The sequence below is a fragment of the Diplotaxodon limnothrissa genome, linkage group LG2, assembly GCF_057381915.1.
Source record: "Diplotaxodon limnothrissa isolate DT_005_m linkage group LG2, D_limnothrissa_male_GT1.1, whole genome shotgun sequence".
NCBI lineage: Eukaryota > Metazoa > Chordata > Actinopteri > Cichliformes > Cichlidae > Diplotaxodon > Diplotaxodon limnothrissa.
In genome coordinates, this window is record NC_140597.1 from 28,117,613 (window position 1) to 28,129,963 (window position 12,351).

Below are 12,351 nucleotides of genomic sequence, written 5' to 3' on the forward strand. Positions count from 1 at the left end.
CCCATTGTATAGTTTATCTGGATTGATTACCTGGATGTAAAATGCTACATGTGCATTTAGAAAGGGTTTTTTGTATGTTACACGCACACATGGCAAACGATTTGTATAAACAGCTACTTTACATTTTATTTACATTTACAGGACAAGTGAGATGTTCACTAATATATCATGATGGTTAATACTAGGGTCTGTTAAACAGTACGTCAGCTGCAAACATTTTTTTAAGCCCACTGGAAGAAAATTTTACAAAGATGAAAAGTAAGGAAAGGTATTCTAACTCAAGGATATATCTGCAGTAATGAGACTGGACAAATTCTAAGCTGAGGTACCTCTGCAGACAAGCGGAAAGGACTAACACCGACATTTTTAACTTTTTGGGGATTATGAGCTGAAAATTGATGAAGGTTTACCGACAAGTCAAAGTGAACACACATGTAGAAGCCACAATATTAAAACCGCTGATGGTTGAACATCCTTACAAAACAGTGTTCTCTGTGGAAACTTCTTTCCATGCGTGAGAGTGCTACCATCTGAACACAACAGATCAAGGTAGTAACCTGGCCTCCAAACTCTCCAGACACACAACTTCAAAAAGTCGAAGTTTCATGCTTCAGTGCATTTGAGCTCTTTTGATGGCATGATATTAGGCAGCTGGTTTCAACACTGTGGCTTACAGGCACCGGTGATGACATGGCAATCATGTTTGGACAGTATTACATTGTTTTGTTTTGAATTGAAAATTTATTTTCTAGCACCAACTGTAGCAACAAGCGGTCTACATTAAGTTCAGAAAAAATCAGTGACCATCAAATAAAATCTAACCACCATACTGTTAACAGCTGTTCAAGTCATTTTACCCATTTATATGTGCTTTCCTATACATCCACTAGCTTCTAATGGTTTCATTTTTTGAATTTCTCATCCAGCATTTCAACTCCTTCAATAACCTCTGATTTTTAAAGGACCAAAGTGATGTTTCAGAGCATTTCGGTTGACTTTTACCATTACGTGTTTTCGTTTGTTTAGTTTGGAATCGTGGCGTCCACAATTTTCTTAAATTTCAGTATCAAATGATCTGCTATGGTGTGGACTTATGTACAGATTACAAACCCTTTTCCAAACAGCAATCTTTACAGACTTTTTGCACCAATTATAACTGGTATGTTTTAAATTGCTCATATTCAACAACAATTCTGTACACCTGTTTTATTCTTCTAAGAATACTGAGCTGCAACAACAATACGGCTGTTACAAAAACAAGGCATCACACTAATAGTCAGCCTAAGCTTGTCAACAACTTGACAAACTGCTATTTATACTAAAAAAATAATATAATGGAAGCCTTCAGAAGCATTGTGGAATCCAGAAAAAAGAAAAACAAAGAAAAAAAACCCTAAAGATCTAATCAAGGTAAGCTTGGTTTTACTGTAACAACAGCCACCTTGGATTTGAGTTAAAATGTTCTTAAGCACCAGTTTGGTCTTTAAACCTTCACTACAGACTCTAGTTTAGGCGAGAACGGCAGCCAATATTTGTGAGTAAAAATGAACAGATAAAAACAAGTATCTAAGATCCACTGACTGAATTATGTATAAATAAATAGCCAAAAAGCTGAAATTGACCTAATACACAGTATATATGTGACTTTAATGCATGAGATACTACGTGGTCAGGTGAGGTTACTGCTTATTAGTTCAAGAGAGTCTCAGAAAGCAGAACACCTCTCACCCCTCTCGGCTGGGCTCTTTTTGGTCACAGTGAACTTAGACTTGAGAGAATGATCTGCTATCAGCTGATTGATTTCATTTTGCTTGTAAGTGGACAATCTTTGGCTTATCCATGGTAACTTTGACTCGTCTTCAGAGCTGCGGAAGGACCGTTTGCAGGCCCTGCCTATGAGGTACACCACCTCTGCCAGGTTGAGCAGCACACACACCGCAGACACTGCCAGCATGAACACAGTGAATATGGTCTTTTCTGTCGGTCTGGAGACAAAGCAGTCCACCGTATTGGGGCAAGGGAATGAGTCACATTTCACCAAACGCACCATCTTAAAGTCAGGATAGATCAAGTAAAAGATGTAGAGAAAAGCCACTTCGAAAATTATTCTAAAGATGATACTGATCATGTATGTCCACCACAGAGCGCCCGTGATCTGAAACTTCTGGTTCTTGATGTGTTCCAGCTCTTTGGGACTACTGCGGCCTGCCCTCTTCAGGATCTTCTTGTCGATGTGCCTTCGGTGGGCTACGTGCATGGCCACTAAGAGTGCAGGGGTGGAGACCAGGATGAGCTGGAGTGCCCACAGACGGATGTGTGAAATTGGGAAGAACTGGTCGTAGCAGACGCTATTGCAGCCGGGCTGCTGGGTGTTGCAGGTGAAGCCGGACTTTTCATCGCCCCAGACGCTCTCCGCAGCAACCACCAGGACCAGGATGCGGAAGATGAAGATGACAGACAGCCAGACGCGTCCGATGCCAGTAGAGTGCCTGTTTACACCGCTGATCACGGCATAAAAGGACCCCCAGTTCATTTTCGACTCCAGGTCTGGGGAAAAGGGGATTAATATAAGTTTTTACAGGTGTAGGCAGTTACATGTGTGGGATGCTTTGCATCTAAAAATCACCCAAAATTCTAATTACTAAGAAAATTTACTCCCTTTTTTATTACTGGCATGAAGTCACAATGGCTTGCCAGTTAAATAAGGTCTTTAGACTATAACTGCACACAAAACTTAGCATTTCAGAAAAAATCGAACCGGTGTAACATGAGTAGTTAGAGGTTTACCAGGCTCAGCCGGCGGTGCAAGCGGCGTAAGCAGCACCGGGTCCAAAGATGACCATCTTGAAGTATGACCTGAGCATCAAGCCGGATTTGGCAGTCAGGAACAACAGACAAGAATTGCCAAGTAGCCTGCCGGCTGTATAAAAACAGGGGCGATGGCCTGCCATCATGCACCGTCAGAAGACGCAACAGGTTGAAACCAATTGCAAAACATTTGCAGAACCACGTGATATGCTCATCCTGTATTAATACTCTACTCCCAGGCTGGCTTACAGCCCAACTGCAGACAGACTGACAGACTGCCAGCAAATTTCTCCAAGGGAGCAGCAAGACATGCATCTCATTGAGGCTTTCCTTTTTTTTTTTCCCCTTGAGAGATCTCTATTGTTTGAGAATAGCTATGTTCTTTAAGGTTTTCCTTTAACAGATCTTAAAATTATGTGACTTTTAAAGCATATTCAGTAAAACATTGCTACCATAAAGGGAATGATGATGAGACCGTAAGCATGCCAAGTATTTGCCAAGTCAAGTCACTGGGGCATGTCAGTCATCACTCACCCCAAATCCAACCTCTCACTGAATGTTAGTATAAAACAAATAGAAAGGAGATAACATGAATTTTTACCTTCAGCTGCTGGTGGTACACAAAAATGTGTACAAAATGGGAAGAAATAAATTCAAATTTGTGTTTTTTAGCGAGCCAAAAGGCTGGATTGAGAACACCATGCGTTTGGAAAATGCTAATCATTCCTCCGCCACTAGCCACTGCCCTGCACCGTAGCGGTCATATGCTCTTATATAAACTATTTACATACAATGGCACCCTTTATGGGGCTGCAACAAGACTCTTTCAGAATTCAGATCAAACGCCTCGATTTCCGCCTACCCCGGGGCAAAAGAAAGAATCTGTGTGGACACAAAAGGCCTCAGCCTGCCACATTATTTATTGTGCTTGGCAGGGCAGGGAAGTGAAGGACGCTGTTGACCCGAGTCACTGCTGCTGCGACATTAACAGGTTTACGAATTCACACAGATTATATATGAACTAGGGAACTACTGCATAGTCTAATGGAGTGGCTAATTTGAATGCTACAGCACTTTAAAAGATTGATTTGATTAAATTGTCATTTGCACTTTAAAAATAAAATACAGCTTTAATTTTTGATGTTACCTAGACTTTTTAATTCCAACAATACTAGCACAAGAATATATTAACCCAGTCACACAGGTTAGTCCAGTTAAGTCCAATATAACATGTTACCAAATGGTTCATATTAAAAGTTATTATTTACATAGCACCGTCAACAGGTTAGTTGTGGTCACACCCCCTTCCACGTAACAGTAGAAACCATGATTTACGGCAACACAACGTGGTCGTTTGTCATGTACAATCAGATGACACACAGTGGCTCACTGTGCCATGGGTTTTCCTGCATCACTCGCAGGCCGTAGTGGGAGGGTTTGGGTGGCCTGCTAATAATCTGAATGAACTGCACCTCATTTACATTCTCTCTACACAAGGAAGAGACACAAATGTGCAATTGTAGCAAACACATCTTTATTTCAAAGGCAAATCTGCACAAATAATGATAGGTTTGCCATTGCATAAGAACAATATTATTAAGTCAGCAAAGCTTTTCTGTGATCAAAGAAAAATTATACATTTAAAAAACAAAACCAAAAAAGACCTGTTGTACCATGCAGATAAGGTAATAATATAGATATGAATACAACTTAATAGAAAGCGGGTAATCAGACTGAGCAGGCACTGTCTAGTGGCTAAAAATAATCAGGACTTGAAATACAGTTCTGTTCTTAAACACAGCAAAATGGAACAGGTTAACCAATATCTTTAAATTATACAGTCAAAATAAAACAAGCAAAACTAGCTTTGTATGCTTTCCCTGTACATAAAGAATAAAAGCTCGAGATACAAAAGAAAAACATGACTTAATGTGTACTAGTCCAGTTAATCCTTTATAAATCTACTTTTAATTTCTTTCTCTCACTCACACACACACACACACACACACACACACACACACACACAACACGAACTACTTCCTTTGAGTGTAGCATGATATGAGATACTTCTCCCAGTCAGAGTCCTGTTTCTGGGCTTTAAGCTGAACACTGTCTACAAAACAAAACGGAAAATTGTGAATATCAACATAGAGCGGTGACAATGAGGAATAAACACATCGCATTGAAGTATATTAGTGTAGTGTGGACTCTTAGAGAAAATGCATTTTTAAAATATAATGTAACTTACTTCTTTTGATGAGACTGGTCTTCTTAAGTTTGCTGTGGATGGCGTGTCCATTCTGGGCCAGTCTCAAAGACAATGAAGCACCCCTCCTGAAATGATGTGTTAAGTGTGTTCATTACTTATTGGTCCTTTTTGAATGTAGAGTAGATGATTGTATTTTGCCTATTTGTGGCACAAACAGAAACAGTGCTGTGCAAAAGTCTTTCTGAAAGCCTGGACAACAAAGTGTTTCTTTGAACCCTTGCTGCTTTTTTGCTCATTTTAAGAGGAACATTTGTTAAGCCACCCAACACTGTGGCCTTTAAATGATTTGAGCATTAAGAAAAGAAAAAAGAAAAAGTAAACTACAGCCTGTTGCCTGTTTATGTTTTCCCATTTCTTTTGCTGAATCTATGAAAAATGCCAAAGATAACAGTTTAACAGGCATAATAATATTTTTGCATCAACAAGGTGATTCCTAAAGAGCTATGAACTTAACACTTAGCATATTTCAGCATGGAGTGCAGTGTGTCCTCAAAAGACTTTGGGCAAACTGGACAAGAAGAGTACAAAAGAAGTAGCAGGCAAAATCTGTGGCGACAAGGTCTTATGAGGATGAAACTTCTGGTGCCGTCATGGTTTGAGGTTCCATTTCAAGCCAAGCCAACTTATATTAAAAATAAATAAATAAATAAATAAATAAACAAAGCTTAACAGAGGAAACGGAAAAAAGAGTTTCAGCCAGAGGTACTGGGGATCTTGTCATGACTGATGAGTACTGTTAAGATTTTGATCCACCACCATGCAATGCCATCTGCAAGGCATCCAACTGAAGATGGCCAATCAGCATGACAATAATCCCAATGTCACTGCTAATACAGTAAAAGGATACCTGGATAGAAAACCGCAGTCAGTAATGAACTGGCTGCCTCAAAGCAGATTACTGAAGCAGTGTGGGATCATCTCGACAGAACAAAAGGACAGCAAACTTCCCAAGAAGAGTGCTGAATAACCTTCAAGAAGCCCGGAGAACTATTCCTGAAGACCATTTAAAGAAGTGACAAGGAAGCTGCCTAAGAGTTCACACTGCATTCAAAATGATAAGTGGTCATTCCAAATATTGATTTTGAAATTTGTAAGAATTGTGCAAACTCTGTTTTTGCCTTATTTCCTGCATTTCCAGGTATGTTTGCATATGTTTCAACAAACTGCTGCACTTGTTTTCCTAGCAAAATACATGAAAGGAAAGGAAAAAGAAATGGGTTGTGGCTCAAGACTTTTTCACATTACTATACAGTCACCATGCTACTTCTTAATTTAACAATTTACATTGTTTAATGGTGACGTAATAATTTTTTTACTGTTAAAATTCTGTCCACTGAAACTTTTTACGCCACAATTAATTGACTGTGTTTTATGTTTCGATACCTCATGGCTCCGAGCTTTCCCTTCTCCATGAACAGCTCGACTGTAACTTTGCCTTCCTGTGGGTACAGCCTAGCATAGAGGGTCCTGTTGTGTACAGTCGCTTTGAACCAGCCGACTGCCTCCTCAGACCAATCTCTCCCATTCAGAGGCATCACCTAAGGGGTAGGAAATACACACAAAATACCATGAACTGAGATAATTCATTTCCTTTTCTCACCAAGTAACAGATAACGCTGTGACTAATAGTGGACAAATGCAAATAATTAAGCCCACACTCTCACAGCACAGCTTTTTAACATTTCCATGTATGCAAACTCTGGCAGGGACAGTCCGTATGACTCTCTCTGAATATTTTTACATGTCCATGCAGGTGTACTGTAAATCCACTTACATTAGTCAGTGAAACCTGCACAGCCTGAAGTGGTATAGTAGCCATTTCAGGGGTCAGCTCCTTTATATTTGACAGTGACAGACAGGCAGTGTCACCATAGTCCAACCTTTTCACTTCCACCTTGATGGATGTCTCTGTCCCAGCACCATCTTACATCCAAAAGACAGAGAGCATACAAAGCAAGACTAAAAATCCAGTGTGATATTCCCAAGTGGCTACCAGGAAAACAAAGTGACACTGCTACCATCTAGAGGCATACATCTGCAAAAACATTTCAACACAAGGACAGAACCCACCTCTGCTCACGCCACATATCTTTATCACCTGGCTCCTGCACCATTGTTCTCGCTCGGCGACCCAACCCATTACTACGGTTCCAATATCTGGAATGCAGTTCTGCACAGCATTTGAACTACTGGCTTTCCAGCTGTGCCAAATGAAAATAATAATGATGATGACCAGAAACATGTGGGTTATTAAAAAAGAAAAAAAAAATCTACAAAGAAAACGGTTATGAATAAAAGGCATAAATGGCTCTTTAAGTTCTGAAAATGCCATCAGTGAATCAGCGGGAAAATCTGAGAAAAAGCAGACTTAAGTTTAGCCTCAGCAATGAATGACTTACTCTGTGGCAAAGGCCTGTAGCTTCTCATGGGAGTCTGCCTGCTGGATGTAGAAGTTGCTCGGACTCACAATGTGAGACACCACAACCTCAGTCTCTTCAAATCTTCGGATTTGGAAATCGGGAATCTTTAAACTGTTGGTTGTTGCCATTTTCGCACCATCAGAACTGTTATCACGTTCAGGCTCTGCGCACTTGGGACTTTTGGGTTTCCAGTGGATATTCACACCCACGATCTCTGGCTGAGTAGTTATATTTTGGCAGTCTTCACTTCCCAAGGGACCAGGATCAGAGACCCTCTCCACTACCTCTGCGAAGATGTCTCCAATATCCCAGAGTTCAGTTTGTGTTGCAATCACGCAACTATAGATGAGAGAGCCACTTGACTCGGATTTTTTCACTCTGAAGACTGGGGCTCGGGTTTCAAACTTTGCATTCAAAGTTTTTGGAGCAAGAACTTCTACCAGATCGGTGACAACGTGACTGAACTGGTCTTTTTGTGGTGTAATGGTAGGTGACACAGGCTGCTGTAAATCTGAACTGTATGCACGTTTAGCCCACTCCATGGCCGTGACCTCCAGTGAACCCATGTTTTTAACTTTTGCTCTGAGGAAGTGCAGCAGCTGGGAGGATGTTTGTTTTTGGTGTTGCACCTTGACATCATCTTCACATCCCCAGTGTAATAGTGGTGTGGTGTTCATGGGTTTTGGGTTACTGAGCTCGGGGAAAACAGCTTTTAAGGGAGGTAAAAGTATTTGAGGCCTCTCTGCACTTCTGTCACGGCTCTCATCAGTGACAGGTGGAAAAATCCCAGCATCCACTTGGCTCTTCTCCTCAAAATCAACCTGCTTTTCTTCAACCTTAAAATCACAACTTGAAGTCAAAACAGTGCTGGTGAGGCTTGAAGAACGCCTGCATATCATGTTGTCCTGATAGCCTGCCGCAGGCTTCGAGGTGAGGAAGCGTTGTAGCTGCTGAAGAGACACCGTGGCTCCCAGTACCTGGATTGCTTTTGCTATTGAGCTCGCCATCAGCGAGTTCTTTAACATGGGCCCAAACTTAAAAACATCTGTAATCTGAATCTCTTTGATGCCAAGCTGCTGTATCTGATTTCCGCTGACTCCATTTTTAACCTTAGGAAGAAGACAAACCTGCGGGTCTGACAGGGAAAGCAGGCAGCAGAGGTTTATTAATACAGTTACTTATCCATCTGTAGCTATACGATTAATTTATAACTTACCAGCTGTGAGGTCCTTTAATGAAGCTGAAAGCTTTGCGACTGTTTGACATTTCACATCTAAAGCTTTTGAGAGATCGCTGAACAAGTTCCTGGGACAAGATGAATTCAGGTAACCTTGGACATCTTTATAGGCCTGGTTGTAAAAAAGGGGGAAATTTGTGTGGTTTATTTAAAAATACACATACATTGTGTTTATTAGTTCAGAGGAAACCAATTTTGGCAGTCAGCTGATATTTCACGTTTTTGTAATGACGAACACACTGTACCTTTTTCCATTGGTCTTAGCAATATCAGCTAATGTAAGTAAATGCATTAATTAGTCGCTCGCTTGCCAGCTAGCTTTACCTTGATGGTGAAGTTGCGAAGGTCTTGTTCAAGTTTATTCCGGGCATTTTCCAGCAAGAACAGCTGGTAAGTTAACTGCACTTTCTGGGAAATCATGGAGGGCGCCGACTGGAGGGTGACAGCCAGCTGGTGAGGAGCCATGGCGTGCGTGACCCCTGCCAGTATGACTGGTGGCTAGTTAGCGGCTAGTTAGCTAGCCAATTAGCGTTATTATTCCTGACTTTGACGGTCCTTTTCTTTTCATAGATTTTCTTGGGGGTTCCGCAAATTACCATAGTGGAACGATTCCTTTTAGTCTACTTTTTGACCTCGGTTTCTTCTTTAAAAACCCGGTTGTCATAAAAATGTATCCCACTCCTTTTTCCACCAATGCCAGGCCGCCATCTTGAGAAGAGGCCCCAGCCAGTAGAGGTGGGCGGAATGGATCGAAAAATAAACCTCACTAACCTGCACTATGAAGAAAGTCCAAACCTTTTTGTGTGGTTTAGAGACAGAAAAACTTGCATTCCAGGTCTCCAAAGACTCCGTTTCAAAAGACCTGAAAAGCTGAAAGTGGTGTTTTGTTGCGTTAACTGATTATTGTGGAAAGTAATCATTGATATAGTAGTGATTAAAACGATAATTCATGGCATACTACTCTCCCCCAATTAGCTACCCGAATAACAAATAGTAACCAATCCTGGCCCTGCATTTACTTGGTATTGGATCGATACCAATATTTGTAGTATGGAACAGCATTACTGTGAATGAGGGAAATGTGAATGTTGATTTTTTTTTTTTTTTTGCTAAATGTGCCTGTCTCTAAAGTACTTTGCGTCTACATCTGTTTTTAAAATGATAAAAAAAAAAAAAAAAAATAGATTTCAGACATCTTTCATAGTGCATGTTTGATTTTTATTTTCATTTCCAATTAAATTAACAATTAAAAGAATTTAGAACTTCTTTTTTTTTTATCAGACAGCATTTGACAGTCTAGAGTAGGGCTGAACGATTATGGAAAATAATCTAATTGCGATTTTTTGCCCCAATATTGCGATTGCGATGCGATATGCGATTATTTTTTAAGGTCTTTGTCTTCTGTATTATTAAACAAAGACAAGCAATACATCATATAGTATGGCCAATACTATATTACATTAATTTTAAACTGTTCTTTCCTGGAAGACAGACCTCTGTTACGATGACATGAGGTGATGCATGAATTGATGACTGACATTTTTATTTAACTTCTTCAATCACAACAGTATATTTGAACATACACAATAGTTTATTTTTAGCTTACAAACATCTGAGCATAAAGTGCTGACAAGGAACCCTGGTGTAAACATTAAAATGAAAGTCAGTACAATGTGCAGATTGCAGAAATATACATAAACAAAATCAGTGGCTTTACCACACTCAGTTTTTCGACATCTGTGAACTACTAGACAGTCATTCAATTAAAAAATAATATTAAATAAATAAAACTAATAAATAAAAAATACACACATCTTACTGATCTCTACAGTCAGTAACATTACACATGAAGTGCAAACATAATAGCAATTGTATAAACACACACACAAACACGCCTTTAAAGTTTAAAGGCGTGAAATTGGACGGTCTAGTTCTGATTAGCGTCACCGCTGTCTCGGTGGAGTTTAATAAACTCGGCCGTCTGCTTCTTGCTATCTAAAATATAACCAGACACTGGCGTAAATTCTCGACTGTCTCATACTTCTGTTTAATAAGTTTTCTGTTTGACGTTTAGTCAGCTGTGTGAAAACCAAGGAGGAACCCACCCGGGGGATTAATAAAGTTTTATTTTATCTAATCTAATAACTTTAATCTCAGCCAAACCGATTTACTCACGAACAAACAAAACACTGAAAAAAGCCCAACAATAACATTTTTAGGTTGTCTAAGTGACTTATATATTACGTTTAACCCGAGCAGCGAAACTCCGCGGTGATCTGAAAATGATGTGCCGGGAGTTGTGCCGTTCTCGGCCGCATCAGTAACCCTCGAGCTCCCGGCTAGCTGTCGAGCTGGTGGGTAGCAGACGCCTCTGAAAACGTCGAAGCACTTTTGCAAATATGGGATATCTTGATAAACCGAGCAGATATTTGATGTTTACACAACTACTTTCTCGCCTGAAAATATTTTAAAAGTTTATTTTGTGACCCAGAAAGATTAGTATGAGTAATTTTAAAACTTAGTAGCGGCCGCCATTGTTGGAAACTGGAGTTTGGCTGGGCCGCGCTATGAATTCTGGGATATGGTAGTAATTTGGACAGCCTTCGGCGCGTCGCTGTGACGTAATCGGTCTACAAATGCGGCCTCAGGAGGATGCAGCCCATGAATTTGGACATGTCCAGAGTATAATCGCAGCCTTTGCGGTTAGAAAATTGCACTTGATCATGTCGCGATATTATCGCAAATGCGATATATCGTTCAGCCCTAGTCTAGAGCAAGGATGTCAAGCTCATTTGACATAGTGGGCTGCATAGAGCCCACTTTGATCCATAAGAAGTTTAACCATCCATTGAATTTCTCAGATATCTTCATATAACAAAAAAGAAGTACATTTTAAGCAGAATGTCTCAGTTTTTCTACACGATAAAGAAATGCTGCTGTATTAAATGGAAGAAATCTGTCCATATTGTAAGTACTGGATGTAACAGACTATGACTTTCTAACTGTGGACCCTCTTTAAAAAGATAGAAGTTTCAGTTGTAGATATTGCATTTAACTGTTTATCTATTATTTAGTTACTTTGGTGTGTTATGAATGGTTACGAAGGAGGTCCTTATCAGTAGAAAAAGCTGTCAACCTTATAGAAAATACAGTTAAAAGTCCCAAATTTATGCCCTTTTTCTCAATTTTTTTCCAAGTCTGTCTAGTTGGACAGAATGGAGTCTTTGGCGGTCTGATTCTGGCCCAGGGGCCATGTGTTTGGCACCCCTGGTGTAGAGGTAGAAACAGAAAGTCGTGCAACTTTGCATGCAAGCTGTTGCTAATGTCTAAATGCCAGTAACTATCAACACCAAGAAGAAGAATGAATATAATTTACTTGTTGCATTCCTATGGTTTGACACCTAATGCTATCCACACAGTGTTCTTTTCTTCAAGTGCTCTTTGCTTGAACTTGTCAAGCTGCTACTTGATCTAGAAGCTGAAACGTGTGGGTGGGGCAATACAGACATTTTACTAAAGTTAATATTGCTCAAGAGTTAGATTGATAGGCAGTTTTGCTGTACCCGTGATAATGCTGACATCACATATACTGGTTCCAGTTGCAAAACGGCACTTTG

At 40.1% G+C, this 12,351-nt stretch overlaps 2 protein-coding genes across 2 annotated transcripts; both read right to left on the reverse strand.

The window, feature by feature from the left end:
- Window positions 1–1,705: 1,705 nt before the first annotated feature.
- On the reverse strand, window positions 1,706–2,806 carry LOC146638588 (gap junction beta-1 protein-like). Its single transcript, XM_085369840.1, has 2 exons — window positions 2,788–2,806; window positions 1,706–2,547 (listed from the first exon to the last, which is right to left on the reverse strand). The coding sequence occupies exon 2, from the start codon at window positions 2,531–2,533 to the stop codon at window positions 1,706–1,708; it is 828 nt and encodes a 275-aa protein (XP_085225966.1). The 5' UTR covers window positions 2,534–2,547; window positions 2,788–2,806.
- A 2,035-nt stretch (window positions 2,807–4,841) lies between these two features.
- LOC146638589 (uncharacterized) lies at window positions 4,842–9,199 on the reverse strand. The gene is made up of 8 exons (XM_085364286.1): window positions 9,059–9,199; window positions 8,714–8,846; window positions 7,477–8,632; window positions 7,148–7,278; window positions 6,852–7,000; window positions 6,461–6,615; window positions 5,057–5,142; window positions 4,842–4,921 (listed from the first exon to the last, which is right to left on the reverse strand). The coding sequence occupies exons 1-8, from the start codon at window positions 9,197–9,199 to the stop codon at window positions 4,842–4,844; spliced, it is 2,031 nt and encodes a 676-aa protein (XP_085220412.1).
- Between the last annotated feature and the right edge of the window lie 3,152 nt (window positions 9,200–12,351).